General features: G+C 37.5%; 1 protein-coding gene across 2 annotated transcripts in view; it reads right to left on the reverse strand.

Annotated features, from left to right (window-relative positions):
* SLC24A3 (solute carrier family 24 member 3) overlaps positions 1–26393 on the reverse strand; it is a 750777-nt gene that overhangs the window by 95740 nt on the left and 628644 nt on the right. For both annotated transcript variants that reach the window (XM_027840422.1, XM_027840423.1), the window contains exon 7: positions 14565–14639. In XM_027840422.1, coding sequence (XP_027696223.1) covers positions 14565–14639 — 75 coding nt within the window. The remainder of the gene's footprint in view (positions 1–14564; positions 14640–26393) is intronic.

Below are 26393 nucleotides of genomic sequence, written 5' to 3' on the forward strand. Positions count from 1 at the left end.
TATTTTTGCCAAGAAAACCCCGAAAGGGGTCACAAAGACTTGGACATGACTGAAATACAACAAAAATGAGGACATTGAACTTTAGATGATAACTAAAGCTCTTTCCATGTCTGAATCCTATGACATCTATTACACAGTAGAGGAAAGTTGAATTTGGCTTCCTGTGAGCAGGGATCAGGTCTTTTGTCTCTTCATTATTCCCCACAGCCCATAACACAATGAATTGAATGTAATTAATAAAAAATAAATTATTTTATAATTTTATATTTTATAAATTATTTATAATTAAATTATAAATTAATAAAAATAAATTAATAAAAATTTACAAATTGACCCAAATAAATAGGTGGATTTGTTGTTCTTCAGTCATGTCAGACTCTTCATGACCCCATTTGGGGTTTTCTTGGCAAAGGTATTGGACTGGTTTGCCATTTCCTCCTCCAGCTCATTTTATATAAGAGGAAACTGAGGCAAACAGGGTTAAGTGACTTGCCCAGGATCACATAGCTAGTTAGTGTCTGATGCAAGATTTGAACCCTGAAGATGAGTCTTCCTGACTCCAGGTCTGGCACTCTATCCACTGTGCAATAATGCATATCACCAGAAGGGGTCACTCTCAAAGGCCATTATTCTTTGGAGGGAAAGGGAGAATGGGTTTAAGGAAGGGATGAGCTACTCAATCTATTTTCTTTTTTCCCCACTCCATCTTGCATGGTTGTTTTTAATTTTATTCTTCAACTGAAATTTTTCAGTTTTCAATTGAAATTTTATTTTTCAATTTTTCATTTATTTTCTTTCACCTCCTCATAAAAGAAAAAGAAAAGCAAAACCCCTGTAGTAATTATGTACAGTCAAGTAAAACAAATTTCCCCATTGTTCTTATCCGAAAATGTCAATTCAGTTCAAACAAACACTTAACAAAGCCCATTCTGTGTCAAAAACTGTGCTAAATGCTGGGGATCCAATGATGACAGTCACTGTCCCCTAAGAGTTCACTCTGATTTACAGGAGTAAGTAGAAAATAAAGTAGTGTGATGCTTCAGCTTGTATCAGACACATCCAGCACACCTGACCCACACTATGTGTAGCCTTTGGTGTGACGGCTGCAAAGGAAAGATCCAGACAAAATGCAGTAGGGATATCGAAGGAGGAAGATAACACGATCAATTTGGGGTACACTGGGAGGAGAACAAGGAAGGCTTCATAGAAGAGAGGGCACCTTAGCCACAAAAAAGAAGAGGATGATTCAGAAAGGCCCATGTGGAGAATGGAATACAGCCTGTGCAAATGCAGGGAGGCTGGAGATAGCATTTCCTGTTTGAACAGCTAGTTGTCCAATTCGGTGGGAATGTAGAATGTGTAAAAGTGAAGTAAGCCTGGAGAGGTAAGTAGGTACCAGACTGACTTGTCTGGGTTGCTAATTCAGTTGTTAGGACATGATATTAATGGAGCCAATGTGTCTCAGTTTTGATCCTTATGCATCACTTTGGTTTCACAAGTTAGGAAATATTCCACAGACTGTACAACTGAATCCATCCAGGTCTCTTGCAAATGTGTACCATTAATCACTGAATAATAGATTTGCAGAGTTGGAAGAAAGTTCAGTTATCATCTAATTCCACCCATGCATGAAAATGAATCCATTCCCTTCCCCCCACCAACTGTAACATACTTGACAAATGGTCATCCAGACTAAGCTTGAAAACATGAAACCCTCTAGGGAGGGAGAAGTCACAACCTACCCAGGCAGGCAGATCCTGTTGGGGATCACTTTCTTAGGAAGCTTTTTTTTTTTTATATAAAGTCTATATTTGTTTTTTTCAACTTCTATCCATTGTTCCTAGATTTGCCTTCTCCCCATTTCCTTAATGATATTTCTCTTTAATATATTAAGCACATCCAGTGTCTTAGATTAATCCTCATATGGCATAAACTAAAAGCCTTTTGCCTTCTTAACCATTTTCTTTTGGACTGCAAATTTACATTGGACATATATGTAAACTGTTCTGGCCATACCACCCCATACCTGCAGACTATGTAACGGCTGCAGCAGCCATATTTGAAGAAGCTGTCATTGTCTATGGTCCTTCCTCTTCTAAGAAATCACCCAAAACCTCAGCTTCCATGGAAGTAACTGAACAACAGCTAGAATGCTAAACCTACCATGGGGCTACTTTGACTGATATGTTCCCATGTGCTCTTATTAGGAGTTTTCTATCAATTTTGTAGGCAGGAGGACCGCTGGATTTATCATACCACATGGAATTGGCAGCATGGACAAGCTAGTCAGGTTTTTACATGAGGAGACATCCCATTTGCCAAGGGTTACCTACAAATAATGTGACAAATACCTGCATGGTATCTAAGAGAGAAGGAAATGTCTAAATACCTTAATTTAGGCTTTCTTGTCAAAGGGCTGCCTCTCTGTGTGAATATGATATTATTTATCCAGCATCAATAGGACACACTCTTTAAGTTGTTTTCTTCAGTTAGTGGTGATGAATTTGCACTGATGTATCCTCAGTCTTTCACTTGGTCCTCCATATGACTAGATTATACATTTAGCATAAAGGCATGATAGAGCGATGGGGGCTTTCAGTTATCTATTTGTATCCCCAGAGCTTCCTTCCCTGTTAGATGTCTTTCTGCCGAAAGACATATATAACTTTTCAACTTGCTTTAATAACTTCATCCTTCAAGATGCGGAGGACTCAACAAGTGAAAATTCTGTTCCAGATCTGATTCTTACCAAGAGGGAGTAACTGGTTGCTGGAGGAGAAATGATAGGAACCTTAGAAAGAAGTGACCACTCCTTCCCAGAGTTTGTGAAAGAGGAGAGAAAGCGAGGCATAGTCTGATCTGCACTCTAGATTTTAAATGAATAAATTTCAAGGGGTTCAGAAGATGAATACATAGGATACTGTGGACTGAAATTCTACAGATTAGGTCTGACCAGGAGACATAGAAAATATTGAGAATCAAAAATGAAATAATTCCATTGGGGAGGAAAAAAAGTGAGTTGTCTGAAGGGAATAATATGGATATATAGAAAATTCACCAAGCAACCTGGATTTTTAAAAGGATACATATAGAACAGAGGTTCTTAACTTTTTTGTATGTGCCAGGGACCCCTTTGGCAGTCTGGTGAACCTGTGGATTCCTTTTAGGAATAATGTTTTTAAATGCACAAAATAAAAGACATAGAATTTCAAAGAAAACCGAAGATTAGTGAAAATAATGATATAATTTTTTCTATCCAAGTTCAATCCCTTCCCACACCTGAATCCACAAAGGGTCTATAGACCTCCTGTTTAAGAACCTCTGATAAAAATGATGGAAACAAGGGCAGATCACAAAGGATGAGTACAAACATGTGGCATGATATTGTAAGAAGGGTGTCAGCATGTTAAAAGTAAGAAGAAACAGAACGGAAAGGAAAGCCAAAGGCAACAACAATATTTTAGTGTTGTTATTGTTGTTGTTTTCATAATATTAGTTATTCTTGGGGAAAGAGAAAGATCAAAGAAGAAGGGATAAGATTGCTGCTTGAGTTGGATAACACAATAATAACTGAAAACAGAGGGAAGGAAGAGGTGCTTAATTCTTAATTTGTTCTTGTTTATCAAGGAGTCTAACTGGAAAGAATCTAACAGTACTGACTAATAAAGAATTGATTCCCAAGATAAGTAAGGAAGTAGCAAAATAGAATATACCTGCTATATCTTTCTGCATCGCAAGGAAATCAAGTGCTTGCTGGCTAAGGTGGTTTCTAGGTTCTTTTGGTTTCCCTGTGGTGATTGATTTATACTGGTAAGAGATAGTTTGATGTTGTAGACAACAGGACAGATTTAGAGTTAGGAAGACCTGTCTTCAAGTCCTATTTCTGACATGTTCAAAAATAGTTATGTGACCATGGGCAGGTCACTTAGCCTGTCAATATTCTAGGCAATTGAATAAGACCATAACTTACAGATGAGTCTTTGATCTATATCATTAGAGCAAATTTCCACAGAGAGTTAGTTTTGCACATTGATGACCTCATAGGCCCATACCAAAAAAATGTTAATATTTGTTTTTTAAATCCACTTCCCATTTTGTGGCAACAATAGCTTTTTTAAATAGGTCTAGTTGGAGTTGTTTTAACTCAATGCCATAACTTTACATTTTATTCTTCTAATTTGGTATTGATTCTGATCTTTGCTCTAATAAGTCAATGACTTCATTTGTTAATCTTTTTATAATTATACATATATTATATGGCACAGATGTATGAAAAGATATGGAGAGAACAAGTTAAGGAGGCACATACATTGAACACCATATCTACCTAACTTTCATTTAACATTCAATAATGTAATCCTGCACTATTTTGTAGAACTCCTCATAGTTAACTTTTTGAAAGCAATATTTTCCTAATTCAGTTTTAAGCTTCTTGAAGGTGGGGATCCTGCCTTACCCTAGGTATGCCCCACAACCTTTTATCACAGTGCAGAGCACCTAGCAAAAATGGATAAATATTTGTTGATTGTTAAGTGCCTCCATACATATCTATATATTTATAAACCAAGAATTAGATCCAATAGATTATGGAACAGTTTAAATGCATAATAGTTAATTCTTTTAAAATACTCTTAAGTATTTTAAGCATTCTCCCTTAGTATTCTCATTTACTCCTCTGAATTCAAATACCAACTCTATGCTGATGAAAATGTACATTCAGGCCAGATCCCTCTTCTCTTTTGAGCTCCAGCACCTCATCTCCAACTGCCTATAGGTCATTTCTACCTGGATATTCCACCAGCTCTATAAAGTCAATATGTTTAAAATGAAACATATTATCTTTCCTTCTACATCTGTTCTCAATATGGAACTCCTTTTTGCTTGTGGCACCACCTTTCATCTAGTCTCCCACTGGAAATCTTATTGCTATTGTTGCCTCTTCCCTCTCATCTCTCACATATGATCAGTCAGGAGGTAAGAACAGTCCACATGACTCAAAAGGTACCTTTGCCTGAATTAGTGGCAGGGTTGGACTAAAAAATCCCCACTCTGAATGAAGCTGGTCTTCACTAGAGCTCTGTATGATGGGCAAAGGGAGAGAGATGTGGGTGAAAGAGAGCTGAGGGTCCAGCCCATCTTATTTCTTCCTTTCTAAATATCCGGAAGGTTGAGAGAAAAGAAGTTACAATTTAGTGGAATGAGTCCTAAGTCAAGAGGCATGGGAAGCAGTACCTCCCTATCTCATTGCTAGTTGTTAAATGATGTTAGCTAAATGACTTTATCTCCCTCTACCTCAGAATTGTTATGAAGATCAAATGAGCCATAATCTGAAATCAATGTACCACTATTGGTCATGGGGGATAAAGTCTTATGGATTCCAACTTCTCAATACCTCTTGCAATTGTCCCCTCCTCTCTATTGCCATGTCCATCACCTTCTTGGGGTTCCCTGTTACCACAAAACTATTGCAAAAGCTCCCTAATACATCTTCTGGCCTGAGCTCTCTCCCTTCTTTAATGTGTCTTTTATACCAGTGATGTCAAACATAGAAACAGATTCCTGTGGTCTGCGAGCTGACTTAGGAAACTACTGATGTATTGTATTTTTCTTTCTTTTGTTAAATATTCACCGATTATATTTTAATCTAGCTCAGGCAGCACTCAGGAGTTTTGCAGGCTGCTTGAGGCCTGAGGGTCTCAAGGTTGACACTTCTGTCAATTTGAAATCAGTCTTCATTATGAATGGAGCTCTCATGCCATTTCTGCTTTCACTAACTTTCAGTGACTCCCTGCTGCCCACAAAGTTGATACTCCTTTATCTGGGAGGCCTTCCATCTACTGGAACCACCTTATTATTGGAACCTTATTAGATATACTCTATGCTCTTGACATATTGGACCTACTCCGTTATCATGGAATACACTCCATATTCTTCTGGCTCTGGCCTTTGCTCCTGTTGTCTCCTGTGTCCTAAACATCTCTCTTCTTCATCTTTACTGTTTTAATTTCCATCCATCTCTCTAAAGCACAATTCAAATGCTCCAAAAGTTCCTATGCCCTTCAAAACCCTACTCCAACCTGTCTTTCTAGTTTTATTATATAGTATTATTATTATTCCCCTTCATAAACTCTATGGTCCAGCTAAATGGAGTAGACCAGGAATCAGCAATCTATTTTACTCTTGGCTTTTGGGAAGTATTTATTAAACACCTACGATGGGCCAGGTACTAAGGACAAAAAAAGAACAGTTCCTACTGTCAAGGAGGATTTTTTTTTTAAGGCGATTAGGATTAAGTGACTTGCCCAGGGTCACACAGCTAGTAAGTGTCAAGTGTTTGGTCTGAGGCCGGATTTAAGCTCAGGTCCTCCTGACTTCAGGGCTGGTGCTCTATCCATTATGCTACCTAGCTGCCCCTGTTGAGGAGGATATTCTATAGTGGAGAAAAAACATGTATACACATAAGTATATGTATGTATATATATTTCATGTATGCATATTTCATATACAATGTATATATGAAATAAATATGAGATACTTTTTGAGGGGAGGCACTAGCAGCTAAGGAGATCAGGAAAGGTGTCATGAACCAGGTAGAGTTTGAGCTGAGCTTTGAAGGAAAATTGAGATTCTGAGAGGTGGAAGATGGAATGTAAGAAGGGCATGGGAACTTGTGGATCAGGGGAGTGACATGGTTAGAAAGCTTTAGAAATAACCCTTGGCTGCAGTGTGGAGGATGAAATGACAGTCACACATCTCCAAAGGTCTCATGATGGAAAATGCTATCCACATCCAAAGAAAGATCTATGGAGTTTGAATGCAGATCGAAGCATACTGTTTTTCTTCTGTTGTGTTTTGTTTCCTTTTTCTAATGGTTCCTCCTATTGGTTCTAATTCTCACCTACAGCATCACTAATGTGAAAATACGTTTAATAGGAATATATACGTATAGCCTATATCAGATTGCATGCCGTCTTGGGGAGAGAGGTGGGGAGGGAGGGGGAGAAAAATTTAAAACTCAAAAGCTTATGGAAGTGATTGTTGATAATTCAAAATAAATTAATAAAAAATTAAAAAAATAAAAATAAAAATAAAAATCTTCCCGCTCAGAAAAAAAGAAATGATAGACATAGTCTTTCAGTCTAGATGTCATTTTCCCCAAACATGGCAGACTTGCATGAATCAAGAATTCCTAAAGTATCCTATCCAGGAATACAACTTCAGGTGGAATGATACTTTCTGGATGGATGAAGAAAAAAAAAAGACTTTTCAGAAGACTTCATGGTATGAAGCTAGGAAGTTAAGTTGAGAAGGCTGATCCTTGGTGTCAGGGCCCCACTTTAAACAGAAGACTGTTTAAAAATAGATGTGTCAATTCTTATGTGTTTTGTTCCCTTATGGTGATATTTTATATAAATATGGAGCAAATGGGTGTCATATTTCTAAATCTAATCTTTACAGTATGCTTTACAGTCACAGGTTCTGCCAAAATTTAAAGCTATCAAAAAATGATAGGAGACAAAGTTGAACATCATTCTGACTCTTTAAGAGGCAGGAACTTTGAAACTACTTTCTCTTGTACCATTTATCAAAAGGAAATAATCTCAGCAGGACACCACCCAGAGCATCCTCACATAGGAGGCATGGAACTCTTTGTAAATTCTGTTGTCAGTCATTTCTCTTGGCTTTTATCTAGCTAAATTAATGGGAATGAATTTAACAAGAGGGGAAACATAGATGAATTAATTACAACTTTCCTGATTACGTTTGAGGTGAAGATTCCAAAGGCATGCAGGGGAAAACATGGCAATTGACCAGACAGTTATGCATGGATATGACTTCTACCCTGAAGTTAAATTTAAATAAGGATTCCTGCCTCATGAGTCAGTTTTGGGGGCTGTAGGATCCTTCTGGCAAAGCAAACTAGGATAAAAAAAACAACAAAGATTATGTAAGAGGTGAGAGATGAGATAGTGGTGGTCACCCTATAATAAATACAAGGGGAAGTGATGATGATGGAAAAACAAGGCTACCAAGGGATTTTATGATTAAAGTTAGGTTAAATTGTTATCTAAAGGAACTCTATTTGCTGAACTACCTGAGAAAGAGTTCTAAAAAGTATTCATTATAAACAGATCAGAGGCAGTCACAGTTCATTTTATAACAAATGATTCAACTTTTCTTACACAAAAAGCAAAAAACTACCTAGTACCCCTGCTGTCTGGTTTACTTATCTTTTTTTTTAAACAGGAATCATTATTTCTAGCATAAATGACAATGTGTATGATAAGCCTTATATTTATATAGCTAATTTGATGAGAAATCTGAGATGTGAAAAAGCTTGAGTAAAGCAGGCTAAGGGATGCCTAGCTTAGAGTTGGACACATATCCAAACCCATGGTGGTGATGGAGACAAGACTGGAACATGGTACCAGGTCATAGGATGGCAAACCATTAGCTATAAGGACCTCTAGGGAATCTGTTCTCCCTCAGAAAGGGTAGTAGAATAAGGGATGCAAGGTCAATTAATGAAAGCAGTGGGGAGGGGTGGGGTGGGAAGATCTGTTTTTTTGTTTTGTTTTTGTTTTTACTAAAAGGTGGTATAGTAGATTGTAACAAGGGTTGGATCTGGAGTCAGAGAATTTCAGTTTAAATCCTGACTCTGCCATTTTCTACATGTTCCAGCTAGCGAAAGCTGTTTGACCCCTTTAGGCCTCACATTGTGCATCTGTAAAGTTGAGAGGGGGTTGGAATACTAATAGCTAACATTTACATAGTGCTTTAATGTTTGCAAGACATATATATATTACATAATGTAAATTCTTTATAATCATATATGTAATATATGACTATATATTATATATAATGTATAATTATTATACATATTTTATCTCATTTTATCCTCACAACAACTCTGTGAGGGAGGTAGCATTATTAACCCTATTTTCCAGAGGAGGAAACTGAGACCAAGAGAAGTTGTCTTGCCCAGGGCCATACTACTACTATTAAGTGTCTGAGGCAGAATTCATACTCCAGCTTTCCTGACTCCAATTTTAGCATTCTATCCATTATGTCACCTAGCTGCCTCTGGGACAAGGATTTTTAATCTTCTTTTTGAGTTCAGTGAAGGCTATAGACCCAGTCTCAGAATCATGTTTTTAAATACATAAATACATAAAATAAATTACATAGGATTATGTAAAAACTAATTACATTGAAATAAAATTGTCAAAATATTCTCTAAAAATTTCACCAAACCAGGTGAACTTTGAAAACAGAATCAAAGAACCCTTATGTCTAGATTAGCTATGAAGTCTCCTCCAACTCCAGGTCTATGAGCCTATGAGCCTAGGAATACTACTTTGACAAAGGTCAACCTGAGATGCATCAAAAAAAAAAAAAAAAAAGGTCAAGAGGTGATTTAGTGGGGTGGAAAGGAAGGAACAGTGAAAGTTAAGTTTGTTGGGGTCATTCAGGGTCATTTAGGGGGATAGGCACTGAGCGCCTACAGTGTGACAGGCACCATACTAAATGCTAGGGATACAAAGAAAGGGAAAAGACAGTCACTGCCCTCAAGGAGCTTACAGTCTAATGAAGGAAGACAACACATGAAAGAAAGCTGGAAATCAAGGATGGGGGAAGTGAAAGGGAGGAGCATGCAGTTCTAGGCATCAGGAATAAGTCCAGAGTGCACCTGTGGAAAAGAAAGAGATGGCTTTCTTACATGCAAGTTCCTGGGAACCTCCAATCAGAGGGAGAGAGAGAGCTCCCATGGGTAAGGGGTACTGATGAGATTTCAATTCCAAGCCTGAACTGACAGTGTCATCATTCCATTTTTTCACAACTCACTCCAGTAAAATATTCTCAATGTAAAATAAAGGTCTAAGAATACCCACCAGGTATTATTTTCTTAGAAAATAATATTTTTCATTAGACTGTGAATTCCTTGAGAGCAAGGAATGACTTTTACCTTTCATTATATCCCCAGTGTTTAGCACAGGATACGGCACATAGTAGGCTCTTAATAAATGCTGATTGACTAGTCAGAAACCATTTTCAACAATGGGAAGGAGAGTGGCCAGCTTATTTCTTCCTTTCTGTTTCCTAGAGCCTCTTTCATTCTTATTCCTGAACTGATCATGAATAACTCAGCCATGTCTCAGAATGACCCTTTCACAAAGTGATGAAAAACAGAAAAGATATTTACGGAGTCTCAGTAGCTAGCCTGGGGCCTTGCACATAGTAGGCATTTTATAAATATTTACTGAACTGGCTCACTGGAGCCAACTGCCTTGTGTAGATTTCTACTGCTCATGAGTGACAGTCACAGATCCTGTCTGTGGGCTCACATGGTACAGATCCAGTGTGGTAGTTAGCAGCAGGCCTATTGTCAGATGAGGTTATCTGGAGCTGGCCCACTGATTCCAACTGAGACTGCCTGATAAGCATATTTACTGTGGGCAATTTCCTGCATCTTAGCGTTCATAATGTCCCTTTATCTAGCAGTAAGACCAAAGGAGAAAGAAGGAGAATTTTTTTTCCAGCTGTTAGACTGACTATGCAATGAAGGATTTGAGTTTATGTAAATTATGATTATGTAAATTATAGTCACATCTCAGTAAATTAGTCTGGTAGAGAGACACACTGGCAGTACAATATAAAAAAAAACCAGTTGAGTTTAATGGTGGTGGTGATAATGGGTCAATCTGTAATATGTAGGGGGCAAAGCTTCTATTTGGGGTGGGGCAGAAATTGATTCACCAAATGCAGAGGAAAGTCCTTTTTGCAGGGAGTAGGGGTAAGGCTGGTGGTGGGTAAGTAGGGAGTTTCATATTCCATAGTCTGTGGATATAGAGTATCAGGTTAGGTATAGATAATGCCTGAGGGGTAAGGGCTAGGAGGAAAGCATTTGTCTGGGCTTTAGATTACTGTACCCTAATTAAGAACTAGAGTAGCAGATTTTAGTAGCCTGTCCAGAAAAACACACTGCAGAGTTTTGTATAAAATCCCCCTTTAAACCACCTTAGATGGAGATCTATTTTTAGGAAAAAGTAGGTGGGAGAGGAGCAAGCCAGAGAGGAATTCCTGTGGTTTTTACCTCAAAGAGTCCTTGGGCATCAGAAAGACCAGTGAAGCTAAGGAAATCGGGGGAGGCAAAAATCCAGCAGATCCAAAATACCATTAACTGATGATCGGCCTAGGGCAAATGTGGGGCAATCATACAAATGGGTATTTTGAGGATTGGCAGTGGACCCTTATTCTGTCAGCCCAGGCAGTAAGGGATTATAGGGTAGCCCAGTCCCAGTGGCTAGACCCAATTTAGAAATGGACTACTGAGAAAAGCAAGGGTTTATCATTCAACATACTGATGTATTTTTAAATCAATTTAAAAAATAACTTTAGAAGCATTTTGTTTTGACTCCCCAATCACTTCTCAATAACTCTTTTGGTACTTTCATTTAAAAAATAAGCAAAAAAACAAAAACTAAATAAAATCAGTTGATATAGCAATTGCTACTGACAGAACATAGGATCATATAACATTCCATAGTTATAGTTTATCATTTCTTAATGGAAAAGGAGGAATTGTGTTTGGATATCAAGCATCTAAAACCAACATTAGTCGCTATGTTTGATATCAATTCAGTTATATTTTTATGTTTTCTTCATTTATATTATTGTAGCCAACATATATATAGTTTTCTTGTTGATACATACTCTCTCTCTCTCCATATATATGTATGTATATATATAAATAAAATCATTATTGTTATTTTGCTCCACTTTATTATGAGTCTTCAGGTGTAATGGCATATATATATATAATATATATACACACACACATATATATATATAGGGTCCACACATACATTTTTCATATCTATCTTAATTATTTCTATAATATCATATGCACTTATTACATATACTTTCTATTAATAAACTACAAAATACACCAGTTGGAGCAAAGGTTAAAAGAAAAATCTGAGTACAAATTGATTTCCTAGTCATTAAATTATAACTGTTACTAAAACTGTTGCTCTTAATATCTTTCTCCCACCTTTAGGCTTCTGAGATTGTCAGTTCCAATTTATATTCAGAAGCTTTTTGGAGTATTGATACCTTCACATCTCTTTGCTATTTACAATGCACATTAAGGGTCCCAGCTGCTCTAATTTCTCTTTGTCTAAGCTGCTTCTCTAGCCAGCTGTATTTAGAAACCTCTGCATCTTTCTTCTCCTTTTTCTTTATTGTCTGAGTGATCTGAGATGCCTTTTAAAAGGGATTCACTTAACATAAGTGTACTTTAATTCTTCCTAAATTACTTGCTCAGAGCCTCTCCCTCAAGAGTGAATAAATTTTTCATTTTACCATCAGATTTCTTAAAGAGGACAGAATCAAGAGTTAACTGAAAATACTTAAGTATTTTAAGTGATAGCTCCTACTTCTTTAAAATAACAAATATCCTCCCCCCCTTTAAAGAAAATATCTAATCATACTGATAACTGCTTTTTAAATCCACAGTCTTAGTGGCCGCAGAACATTTGCTTTATGGCTGTCTGAAAGAAACCTAGATCTGCTTTAGCATTGTGCATAGAGTATTCACAGACTCTGTAATCATTAACTTGCATGTTGAGGGCAGTTAGAGTGCCCAAGCACTCTGTGTGTGTGTGTGTGTGTGTGTGTGTGTGTGTGTAAGATTTTTCAGTTTGGAGAAGCAAAAGCCCCTTCCCTGCTTCATAAATCATTACTAGCAATTACATTTCTTTTATCGTGAAGCTGCATAGATAAAACAGAGAAGAAAACAAATTATTTCACATGTATTCCAGAAGGTGTCCATGCTGAGAACAGAAAAAGAAACAAAATTCAGGCAAATTTGCCACTGAAAAACAGCAAGGGAGAATAAGACTGGATGTTCCTAGGAAAAACTTGACCTGCTAGACTTCTTTCCTTCCACTTGTTTGCATTTATAAACTGCAGGCATCTTCTCCTTTTAGAATTCAACAGAAAATGGGAGTTGCATTTGGCTGCAAAATCCTCTACCCATATATATTTTTAAATGTAATTTTCCAAAATCAGACTAAAATGCCCCAAAGACAGAAAACCATAATCCATAGTAATCAGAGTGAATATACAACACAGGATAAAGCTTTTCTGAAATGGTGTTTAAGAACTCTAAGAGTAAAATAAATAGAAAAGTCTTCCAGGGCAATTTTCCCTTTAAAAAATGGAAAAAAAATACCCCTCCTCCCATACATATTATATACAAGGTCATTTTCCATATCACTTGTATTATCATGTATTAAGCTTTCAAAACAGAGTTCTTTGACATTCCAGGTTTAAACTTAGTAGAACATGAGTTTCACCAGTGTCCTTAGATTAGCTTACTTAAGAGCCCAAGATACCAGTTCAGCATATCACAGTGCTTTTTTTTTCCTCATAAGGTAAAGAGCTCTCTGTCAATAGAACTATTTAAAAAAAGACTGGATGGTTGCATACCTCTCAGGAATATTATATAAGGCATTTCTGCAATAGGGTAGAAGACCAGACTGCCAACTACTCCTACTACAAGGCATTCCATCTTCCAGCTGTTTCTGGAAGTCACTTCCTCTTCCCCCCCCCCCCCCCCCCCACCACTAGGAATCACTAACTTCCTTCAAAGCACAGCTCAGGTACTCTGTCTTTCAAGAGGCCTTTCTTGATTTCCCCAGTTATTAGTTCCGTCTGCCTGTTAAAGTTGCTTGGTATTAGTGTCAGTAAACAAGTTGTATCTTCCCCTGCTCCTCCTTCATACTCCTCAGTAGAATTTGAGCTCCTTGAGGGCAGTGACTGTTTTCTTATCTTGTTTTACTTTGTCTTGAATACTCAGTACCTAACATGGTACCCTGCACATAGTAGGATGTTCAAAAATGCTTGCTGAATCTGAATAGAGTCAAACTGGACCAGTTGGATGCTAAAGTTGCTTCTAACTCCAGAGTTTCTAGCCAATGTTCCTATATTTTCCTTATAATACTGGTCTCTGGCAGTTGGCTACATATTTCTAAGCACTGCAATAAGCCCAGAATTGACTGAAAAGAATTGGATTTAATTGTATTTTTAAATATCACTCTTTTGGAAAATAGCCATCACACCTGAAGACTCATGGTAAAGTGGGGCAAGATAACAATAATGATAATAGCTAGCATTTGTTGTGTTTTAAAGGTGGCAAAGGACTTTACATATATTATCATATTTTATCCTCATAACTATCCTGAGAAGTAGGTGCTATTATCTGCATTTTACAGATGAGGAAACTGAGGTGGTATTGTTGTTCAATCATTTCAGTCAGGTCCAACTCTTCATGACTCCATTTGAGGTTTTCTTGGTGAAGATACTGGAGTGGTTTGCCATTTCCTTCTCCAAGGAAACTGAGTAGCCAGAGGTTTAGTGATTTACCCAGGGCCACACAACTAGTAAGTGTATGAGGCAGAATTTGAATTCGGGTCTCCCTCACTCCAAGTCTAGCACTCTGCTGCTGGGCAACCTAACTGCCCAAAAATGGTTTTTAGTGATAAAATTCCAACACTTACCACAATGAGAGCAACGACCGACAGCGTATAGTAAGTTGAATCTCTCAGGAGACACCAAGAAGACAGAGATACAACCTATGAGAGACAGAAAAAAATTGTATTTTTAGGCTAATAAATGAGGCATGATCTTTGAATTGAAATATAATTAAAAGCATGTATATAATTTCCACCAGACCTAATCAATCCATAACTCTCTTGCGGTCTGTATGGGTGGGATAGGGGTAATGAAAAGGGAGAGAATTTGGAACTGAAAATAAAAATTTAATTAAAATAAACCCGCTGCAATCTGAAAAAAAAAAGTCTACTAGATATTAAGTAAAGCACCACACTAGGTATTATGAGGAACACAAAAAAAGTCTAAGATATGGACACTCCCCTCAAAGAACAGACGAATTTAGATGGAGACACATGAATGATAAACACAATCAGTAAACTACACAAGACTAGAGGGCTTAATGTTAAACTGAGTGGTACAGAATACAGCTGGTCTAGGTAGGACTTCAGAAAAGGGGGGGGATCTATGAGGGCCTGGCATAGTTAGAGAAGGTTTATGGAGGTGATGAGAAAAACTGAGATCTGTGATTTCAGTGGTATGGGCATTTCCTTTATAGATGCAAATAGCAACCCATCCTAGCCTTAGTAGGCAGTCTTTATAAGTTCTTTTAAAAATAAACAAATAAATAAGAAAACATCCTCTGGAAGTTTTGTTTGTTTTTGAGGGACCAATCTCTCAGAACTTAGCCACCGAATGACAGGTACACTGTTCATTTCTGGACATGTACTCAAAAATCTTTGTGGTTTGGTAGTATTCATTTTGGAGTCAGAATACTTGAGTTTGAAGCCTGGCTCTGACATTGGGCAACATTGGTTAAGTCATTCTGGTCCTTAGTTTCCTTATCTCCAAAATGAGGGTACTGAAATGACTTTTAAGCTATGATCCCATGACATGTAGAGGTTATGCTCTATAGATACAGTGAGCATCATCATCTCTATACCATGATGAAACACAGGGAAAAGGCTCTAGTAAATGGGGATCGGATATATAATCCATATATGTCAGCCCATAAATATTCATTGGGAAGGAATGGAGGAAGCTTTTAATTTGATTTCTATTTGGCAGAGCAGGCCATTTTGTGTAAATTTCTGGCAGAGCTGGGTAATTTGAATCGTCTAATTGAAAGAACACTGATTGGATTGAGAATCAGGAGACAGGTGTTCTGGATCTGGCTTTGTCATTAATTAATTGTGTGATCGTGGTCACTTTATCTCTCAGGGTGTCAGTCAATAAGCATTTCTTAAGTGCCTGCTATGTGTCAGGCCTTGTGTTAAGCACCAGGGGTTCAAAGAAAGGCAAAGTTTTAAGAAGAGGGTATTGGACTAAATCTATAATGTTACTTCCAGCTCTATGACTTCTATACAAAATTTCTATGTTGGCTATCTTCACTAAGCGGGCAGCGGATACTCCCACAATGCTATTGCTCTTTATGTAATTTCTAGGAAAAACTACCACCACTCCTTTGTTAGAGCCCTTCTCAAATGTTGGTTAATCCACAGGCCACTGGACAAATGAGCAATTGCCCTTAGAAGTATTCTGACCCTGGTATCTCAGCATACCTGGGGGGAAGTAAAAAAAGTGAATATCAAATGTCAGCTTTTTTTCAGGCTACAGCACGATGCTGTAATCAATCAACAAGTATTTATTTATCAAATGCTGTGTCCAGGCACCATACTAGGTGCTGAGGAAACCAATTCAAAGAAGACAACAATCCCTGTTCTCAAGGTACTCACATTCTGTACCAAAAGTATTCCATTTGGCATCAGGAGACATGGGTTTGTATCCTGCCTTCAATCCCACTAGATGTTTTATAGAAGCAAGTCACTTAGTCTCTCTGAGCCACACTATCCTCTTTTGTAAAATGGTGTATTAAATTTGTATATTAAAATTCGTAAAATGGTAATTGTAACTAAAGTGTTTTGTAAATATTAAAGTCTATGGAAATGTAAATGAGACTGTTGTCTATAACAGGCAAATGTTTCATTTAAGATCCAGACTTCTTATTGTGAACTAAATCAGGGGTGAACTGTACAGGCTTGAAAAAGGGAGTAGCAAATTGGAAAGCCTCTTTTCTTCATCTTCCCTCCTCAATTCTCCCACTCATTCTGGGCTGCAATGCACAGTACAGCTCGAAATCTGGGTCAATGTTCCTGATTACTCTGATAGTTCGTGAAGATCAGAGCCAGCACAGGCTTTCTGGACTCAGATAATGTGAAAGACACAGCTGAAATAGAAACAAAAATGAATAATTAGGTTAATGCCTTTCCATTAAGGGGTACTTCCATTTGCTATGTAGATAAGGGAGGTATTTTCTGTTGCTAATTTTACCTGACTTCTTTTCTTATTCATGACCATATGTCACTGGTAAAAGGATTTGAGAAGAAGTAGGATGTAACAGAAAACAGGCTGGACTTGGAGGCTGAGAGACAGGACTTCTAATAATGCCTCTGATACTTACAAGCTGGGTGACCAGGGGTAAGTAATTTACATCTATAAGCCTCAGTTTCTTCATATGTAAAGGGACCATAATAATACCTAAAGTGCCTACCTCACCAGATTGTGTGGATTGAATGAGTTAATGTAGTTCTTTGTAAAATTTCAAGGACTTCACAAGGTGTGCCAAAAATCTTAGCATAAGTGTGCTAAGATGTTCAGGACACCCTTTATAAATGTCAGTTGTTATTTTCAAGGAAGAAGATGAAATCACAGAAGTAATGCTTGGGTCAAATACAAAACACCGTTTAGAATGGATTATTTTCCCTTCTTTTATTTTAAACTCTTGAGGATAGGGTCCTTGTCTCTCAGTCATTGGATTGGAGTGTAAAGTGTGCAGTGACATTCAGCAAATACCTATCCAGTATATTAGAACTGTCATAGGGGGATAGTAATCTGTTACAGGGAAGGGTTTAAGCTCACTGGATAACAAAATCCCAGATCCGTGAAATATTGAAGTTTTAAAATTGAATACTGCATATTTAAATCAGTATTTTAAACCTGTATATTTATTACTGCATATTTAAACCCCCAAACCAGAGAGTGGTGGGAAAAAAACCACTAGATTTGAAGTCAGAGGACTTGGGTACAAATCCAGACATTGCTATTCACTATTAGTGTGACTTCTGACAAGTTCCTTAACTTCTGTGGACCTTATCTGAAAAAAATGAGGGGGTCAACTATTTATCTCATCTATAAAATAAAGGAGTTGGATTAGATGACCTCTTATATACACAAAGGTCAGAAACATTTTTATCTCATTAGGGAAAAGGTAGAATCCCATGGACTAATATTCTGCAGGGGAAGTCAGCCCAAGGAAAATGGAAAGTTCTCAAGAATAAAATTCAGAAGTCAGAAAGACAAAATGGATGAGAAAAATACAGACTTGTTCTGCTTGACCCCCAAAGGCAGCACTGAGAGCAATGGGTGGAACTTGAAAAGAGGCAAATTTAAGCTGCTGTAAGGGAAAAAGTAAAAGAAAATAGTTACCCAAAAGTAGAAAGTTTCTGCCTTGGGAAGATAGTGAGTGGGGCCCCCTTCACTGGGAAGGCCTTTAAACAACGGCTGGATAGAAGCTTGTTTGGTATGTTTTAGAGAGCATTCTTGTTCACATAAAGGCTGGACTAGATGTTCTCTGAGGTTTTGAGGTGTTCTATGCTTCTGCGACTAGATGGCCTCTAAAATTGCTTCCAGCTCCAAATCTATGATCCTATGATTTTTTTGAGGGATTATTTTTTCTTTCCTATTTATTTTATTTTTGATACCTTAAGTCATAAAAAATCCATAGAAAGTACAACACAAATTTCCTATTTGAAATTATTGGTCTGAGAAATACACTTCAAACTCATGTGATCAAATTTGGGGAATATAGGATCTCTGTCTCTTTGTCTCTGTCAATCTCTCTCCTTACTAAATATCACCTCTCCCCTTTTTCCCACCTTTTAGAAGCATCCTGTATTCTGGAAGCTTTCTTATGTCCATAGAGCCCAAACTTTGGCAGGTCCAACCAAGCTGGGTAGGCTTTGAGTATGGTCATAGCAAAATACTGTGTATCTATCATTTGAGAATAAACCTAGTTAGTTTTGGAGACACCATAGAAACACTTGCTACCAGTTATCTCTTGTCCTGCCCCTGACAACTCATAAAAACAGTGTGATTGGGCTGAAAGAAGCTGTGTGGTCTGTGCCCATAGATGACATATCTATAATGAAATGATCTATCTTTGAAATACTAATATAAACTTAGTTTATGATGTCTGAATACTCATCAAATTCTAGTACCATTCCTGTAGTCAAAGCCTACACTTAGGAAAACCAATTTCTCTGAAGAAGTGATGACAAGCAGAGCAGGGAAGGGCCAAGTGTGACAATTTTCACTTTGGAAAGGAATAGCTCCACTGGAGAGAGAAAAAAAAAAGAATTGTGTGAAACGTTAATATTTTCTGTAACTACTCTTTCTGAGGACATGAGAACTGATAGACATTAGGACTACAATACTATGAAACTTTCCTTCAACAACCTTTTAAAAAAATTCTCTGCCTCTTTCTTCTACATTTCAGAAATGGAATGCCTTAGACATAGTAGGTCATTAATAGGTGCTGGTTTAATTGAATTGAACAGAAGGATCTCATTAAAAGTTATATATTTATACATATATATATATGTATAGTTATTGAAAGGTAAGGCTGTCAATGACACAACAACTTTGAAAAAGACAGAGGGGCTTGAGGCAGATAGGTTAAGTAAAAACTGGCAGTTGAGGACCTATTATTGTATGGCCTGAACTGTGCTCCAGAGAGATACATTCCAAGCAAGGAGAGGCAACAAATTTAGCATGTTAGAACATTTGAGAGGCAGCATGGCATAGTGGATAGACTGTCTTGGAGCCAGGAAGACCTGGGTTCATATCCTGTCTCTGACAAACAATAGCTATGTAACCCTAGGCTAATCACTAAATCTCTAAGTGCTTGAGGCAATGCTCTAGGATTGCAAATTGGTAGGGGGAAGTTTCTTATTAGGACAAAATACACCCCTTATTTCTCTCCCACACCATCTCCCCTGCACTAGCTATTTTCTCCTTTCTTCCCCTCCTTGACCTGTTGGTGAACCAATTCAATTACAAATTCATGCTACACAACCTCAACTGGGTCTTCACTGCTGCTAGGTATTCCTACTATACTTCCCTTATCAACTCACTATCCCACTGTCCACAGAGGTTCTTTTAAACCTTTTCAACCCTTCTCAAACCTCCCATGGGTCTCTAACTAAACCCTTTCAGTTGAGATCCTTGCCTCGTAGTTTATGGAAAAAATTGAGACCATTTGCTGTAGGGTTCTTCTCCCTTCTTCCTCATTTTTTATCACTCAGATGCCTCCTGTCACTATTTAGTCCTTCACTCCATCTCACATGATGAAGCAGTCTTACTCTTTACCAAGGCTAACCCCTCTATCTGTTCGAGTAATCCCATCTCCTTCATCAGAGAGGATATACCCTCTGTCATTGCCACTCTATCACTTATTTTCTAAATTTCCCTGTCTACTGGCTCATTCCTGACTGCCTACAGACATGCCCATGTCTCCCCCATCCTGAAAAAAACTCTCACTTGATCCTTCCTTCCCCCATTAATTATTGTCATATTTCTTCTGCCCTTTGTAGCTAAACTCCTTGAAAAGGCTATAATCATCTTCATTTTCTGTCCTCCTACTCTCTTCTTCACCCCTTACAATCTGGCTTTCAACTTTAACATTCTACTGAAACTGCTCTCTCCAAAGTTATCAGTGATTTATCAGTTGTCAAATCTAATGGCCTTTTCTCAATCCTCATTCTCCTTGACCTCTCTGCAGCCTTTGATGCTGTTGATCACTCTCTGTTTCTAGATACTCTCTTCTTTCTAGGTTTTCAGGACACCACTCTCTCCTGGTACTCCTTCTACCTATCTGATGGCTTTCTCAGTTTCCTTTGCTGGATCCTTATCCAGATCAGACCTCCCAACCATAATTGTCCTTCAATGTTCTGTCATGGACCCTCTTCTCTATTCTTTCTATACTACTTCACTTAGTGATCTCATCAGTTCTCATGGATTTAATTACCATCTCCATGCTGACAATTCCCAAATCTACCTGTCCTGCCCAATTTCTCTGATGACTTCCAATCTCACATCTTCAACTGCCTTTCAGATGTCTCAAACTGGATTTCCAGTAGGCATCTGAAACTCAACATGTCCAAAAGAGAATTCATTATCTTTCCTCCTAATCCCTTCTCTCCTACCACCTTCCCTATTACTGTAGTGGGCAAGACCAGTTTCCTAGTCCCTCAGGCTTGCAACCCAGGAGTTATCTTTGAGTCTTCACTATCTCTTAACCACCATATCAAATCTATTGCCAAGGCCTGTTGATTTTACCTCTCCAAAATTTCTTGAATAGTCATCCATCTCTCTTCTGAAACCACCACCACTCTATTGCAGGCCCTCATCACCTCACACCTAGACTACTGCAATAGCCTGCTGGTTGGTCTGCCTGCCTCAAGTTTCTTTCCACTCCAATCTATCCTCTATTCAACCACCAAATGATTTTCCTAGAGCACAGATTTGACCATGTCACTCCCTACTCAATAAACTCCTATGGCTCTCTATATCTCCTCAATCAAATACAAATGCTCTGTATGGCATTCAAAGCCCATCATAACTTAGACCCACCTTACCTTTCCAGTCTTTTTATGCATTACTCCCCAACATGCACTTTTTTCATCCAATGGCATCAGCTTCCTGACTATTCCGCAAGCAAGACACTCCATTTCTTGCTCTGGGCATTTTCTCTGGCTGTCCTTCATGCCTGGAATGCTCTCCCTCTTCAACTACTGACTTCCTTCTATTCCTTTAAGTCCCAACTAAAATCCCATCTTTAAGGGAAACTTCCCCAACCATCTTAATTCTAGTGCCTTCCCTCTGTTAATTATTTCCTATTTATCCCGTATGTAGCTTACTTCATATGCATTTGCTTGTGTGTTTTCTCCCATTAGATTGTAAGCTCCTTGAGTGCAGAGACTTTCTTTTACCTCTCTTGCATTTCCAGTGCTTAGCACAGTGCCTGGCACAGAGTAGGTACTTAATAAATGTTTATTGATTGATAGATAAAATTTTTTTTGTGAGAGAAGACTGGACCTATATCAAATCATAAGTCCATCTTTCCATTCTTCCCCTTTCCCTACTAAATATACTGTGTGCTAGGTGTGCAAGGTAAGAAATTAAGTAGTCCCTCCTCTCAAGGAGCTTACCTTCTTTCAGGAAAAACAAAGCAAGTATAAATACAAAGTATATGCAAGTTATTGGGGTGGTGTTAATAGCTGGAGAGATTAGGAAAAACCTGAAGTAGCTGTTGATCCTTGAGTTGAGTTTTGAAGGGATCTAAGGTATCTAAGAAGCAGCATCAAAGAGAGTGTATTCCAGACATGGCCTTGTTTTCATTAGTTATTATTTCTGATGGTAAAACATTCTTATGACAAAAACAGTCACATTTTTTGTTCAGTATTCTGAGTTATATTGTGTTATCTTTGACCTTTACCAACTCTAGGAATCCCCTACAGTTAAAACACCATCTTAGATCTTTCTCTTCCATTTCTAGAATGAATTTCATACATGTTATTTTAAATGTGATTGTCATTCGTATGCTCAATTCAGTTTGTTTTCCATTTTGGATCTGGAGTCCTGGACCTGGAATCAATGTGACCCTTGGGAAGTCTTTTAGTTACTGTCTGCTTCAGTTTCCTTATCTGTAAAATGGGACAAATAAAAAAAATAACAAACAAAACACCTACCTCCTAGGGTTGTTGTGAAGATAAAATGGTATCCCATTTGTAAAAGTATTTTGAAAACCTCAAAGTGCTATGTAAATGCTAGCTGTTACTATTACTATTTTAATATCTAATAATAGTTACTATTACTATATATATACTATATAACTATAGTTACTATTATTAATATCTAATAATAGTTACTATTACTATTATTATTGTTACTCTTTTTCCAAGAGATTTCTTGAATAAATCCTCCTGTTTCAAGAGAAGAAAAATTAACCACACTTTCAAAACAAAACCATTTTCTCTTTCACACAATGCTTAATGAGTAATCCCTATAATTCTGGCCTTTTCTAGGAGGCTGAAATAAATTTGTCAGGGAATTATGGGGAACTTCATGTTTGTTTTATTTGTACCATCTTGGCATTTCCTTCGTATTTTAATGGAGGCAAATACTTTCCATTCTAGAATGTTTTTACTTTTGGCTACTGTAGCAGACAGTACACTGTAACAGTTACATGGAATAAAACATAAAACTACCAACATCTCAAAGAAATGTTGACATCTCACATAAATTTCTTGGGAAAGGGATTCAAAGAATCATAACACAAAGTCTGTTACCTTACCCAAACATAGAGGCTGATCTAGCTAAACTGGTGTAACTAGCAATTTCCCAAACTGTAGGTCTTCAAGCAAAGGCTAGATGACTCATTATTAAATATTTTTTTGCAGAGGGAATTCTGGTTCAGATATAGGTCGACACTCCATGGCCTTGGAGGTGCCTTTCAACAGCGAGATGTCTTCATTCTGGGCACTGGGCATTCCTTCTCCGGGGCTTTCTGCCTCTCAAAATCCTTCAAATCTCTGTTCCTGGTGCTACTGCCTACCCTGCAGCCAGCGTCTAAGCGTTCTGTCCTCCAAATTATCTTCTATTTATTTATTCATGTATGTATTGTATCTCCAGTAGCTTGTAAGCTCCTTGAGGGCAGGGCCTGTTTTATTTTTGCTTTTATATTCCTAGCACATTGCCTTGCACAAAGTAGACCTTAAATAACTGTGTGTTTGAGGAAGTGAATTGAATCTTTGCAGTAGACAAAATTTCTGCAGTCAAATTCTTTTCTGGGGAGGTGTGGTTATGTAATTGTGAAATCCTGGAACTTCATTTTTATGACCGTAACTCCAGAATTAGAAGGGACCTCAGAGGTCATCTAGCCCAGCTGTCTCATTTTATAAATAAGTAAACTGAGGCCCAGGTTAAATGACTTACCTAAGATCATATAGTGGGGAAGAGGCAAAGACAAGAACTGAACTTCCATCCTCTGGCTCCAAAGCCAGCGTTCTTGCTGTTATACCATACTCTCTCCTCTTATTAGTTTTAGTGAAGAGACGTGGCACTACTACAGAGAGGAGACTGACTTGATTTTTCTGCCTATATCTCCTAGCCATCCACTATGCCCCTAGAGATATACTTATTGTAATTTTTCAGCTATGTTTGTTAAGTATTTCCTTGCTAAGTGCTGGGCAAGGTCGGTCAAAATCTTCAATTCCTGCCTTCTGGGAATTTTCCATCTAAAACAAACAGCAATGATGTGCTGCATGTATGAAGACATAAAGGCCATACAATTACACAAAATATAGTTGACCAGAATCCAAGTTACTGGCAAGTTCAGTACTGTTTTTATTAATAATAGTATTTAGTAATAATAATTTACATAGTGCTCCAAAGTTTGCAGAGCACTTTACAAATATTATCTCCTCTCATAATAACCCTGGGAGATGGGTACTATTATTATCCCTATTTTGTGGATGAGGAAACTGAGGAGAGTTTAAGTGACTTGCTCAAGGTCACGTAGCTAGGAAATGTCTGAAGCTTGGATTTGAACTCAAGTCTTCTTGACTCCAGGTCTAGTAGTGCTCTATCCACTGAACAACCTAGCTTTTTATTATAAAGAGATCAATGACAAATAAGTAGGAACTTTTTAAGTGTTCTAGGATCATCCACTAGAGCAGTAAAGATAAGAGTAAGAACAATTAACATCTATATAGTGCTTTAAGGTTTGCCGAGAGTTTTACAAATATTATTTCATTTATCTTCATAACAACCATGGGAGGTTGAGTCCTATTATTATCTACATTTTGTAGATGAGGAAACTGAGGCAGACAGGAGTTAAGTGATTTACTCAGGGTCACATAGCTAGTAAGTGTCTGAGGCTGGATTTGAACTTGTCTTCCTGACTCTGAGTCCAGAGAACTATACATTTCTCCATCAAACACGACCTTCTACAACCATCACAGAATCACATTTCGAACCTCAAAGGGACCTTCGATACCATTCTGTGCCCTGCTCCACCCTCCAAACCTGATTAGTAAAGACCATACCTGAGAGAAGCCCCACTGTCTACTTCCTAGGCCAATGCATTTTTATCTTCATGCTGGTCTTTTTCAATCCTGCCATACCTACTTTTGTTCCACCATTGAACCAGATCACTGAAGGCCAAGCCTGGGAGGAGCTGAACCACTCTGATCTTCCTGGGTCCTTTTGTCCTCATTTTAAACCAGACAATTTACCTCTATCTCTGTACTTGGTCCTCTCAAACATGGGTCTCTTCTACCTCTTCCTCTGAGAACTGTGATTCAATCAATAAATTGGAACCATTGCCTCTGGAAAGGGTGTACCAAATGGATTGCTCTACTATTTTCACTAACCATCTTTGTGATTCCCTTATATGCATAGTCTCCCTCATTAAAATATAAACTCTTTTAGGGCAGGGATAGTCATGCTTTTGCATTTGTACCCCTAACACTTTGTTTGGAATATAGCAAATGCTTAATAAATGCTTTTCATTCATTCACTCATTCATTAATTTTTTTTTTCATTCTATAACTTTGCTTACTTGAGAAGATGGTACAGGGGCATGTCCTGCCTTGTGTGTTCCTTGGGGCATGATTGAGGACACCATTTACCTTGTCTTTCTGGGAATCTGGAGAAAATCATGGAAATTTATACAAAGTAGACCTTGAGGGAAAACCAGTCAATGATAAGATAAATGCCTACAGTTTCTGCTACGTGTTGCTCCTCTGACACTTGTCACTGAAGCCTTCCCACTTGTCCTGAGGGAATGGCTGCTCCAGAGAACTTATTCTATGATATAAGAATGGTATAATATGGATTACACCTACCTGAGATGTGTTATCAAAATTAATTATGTTTATCTGAGAACTGTTATGGCTTCTTTGGAATAGCAGATGTCATATAAGTTCCAAATAGCATTCATAGCAAGTATTAATTTTTATGAGTTTGCCCATGATATGAAGCTGCCTTATCTTTCTTAGTAGAAAATCATCTTTCCTTCTTAAGACCCAATATAACACTTTTATTTCTATTTCACTTTCACATTATAACCTGTTTTAGTTATTTGTGTACATGTTTTACCTTTCTTGTTTGGCTGAAGGTTCTATAAAGGGCAGAGATCATGTTTCATTCTCCTCTGTGTCCCTCTCACAGCACTGTACATGCTCTATATGTATTTCCAACGAAAACAATCACCTTAGAAAATTAAGGTATTACCAGGATAAATACTTTTTGTAGCCCAGGTTTGAAAATTAATTTTGCAACAAAAAGCCAGGAATTTTTCAGTTTTCACTTTCATTTTTGTGTTGATATTGCCTGGTATTGTCTTATATATAACACCTATCACTTTTTTATTTAATATAAGACTTTTGGCTTTAATAAATAGTTATAAAATTAATTTTTATTAAACTTTAAAATGTATTGTTTAATAATAAAAATTTAATAAATAAGAATTTAAAAATAAAGACATTTGATTTAATATAAGACATTTGGCTTCAGGTTTTGAAGAAATCTGCACTTGATAGCTATCTTTTTTTAAAAAAGTAGTAGGTTAGAAACTTCTTTATGGGATTGTTTGGAGAGTGACAGTTATCTAAAGGAAGACTTTCAACCTAGCAAAAAAAAAGCAACTTCTACAC

The sequence above is a fragment of the Vombatus ursinus genome, unplaced genomic scaffold, assembly GCF_900497805.2.
Source record: "Vombatus ursinus unplaced genomic scaffold, bare-nosed wombat genome assembly UNPS02014841.1, whole genome shotgun sequence".
NCBI lineage: Eukaryota > Metazoa > Chordata > Mammalia > Diprotodontia > Vombatidae > Vombatus > Vombatus ursinus.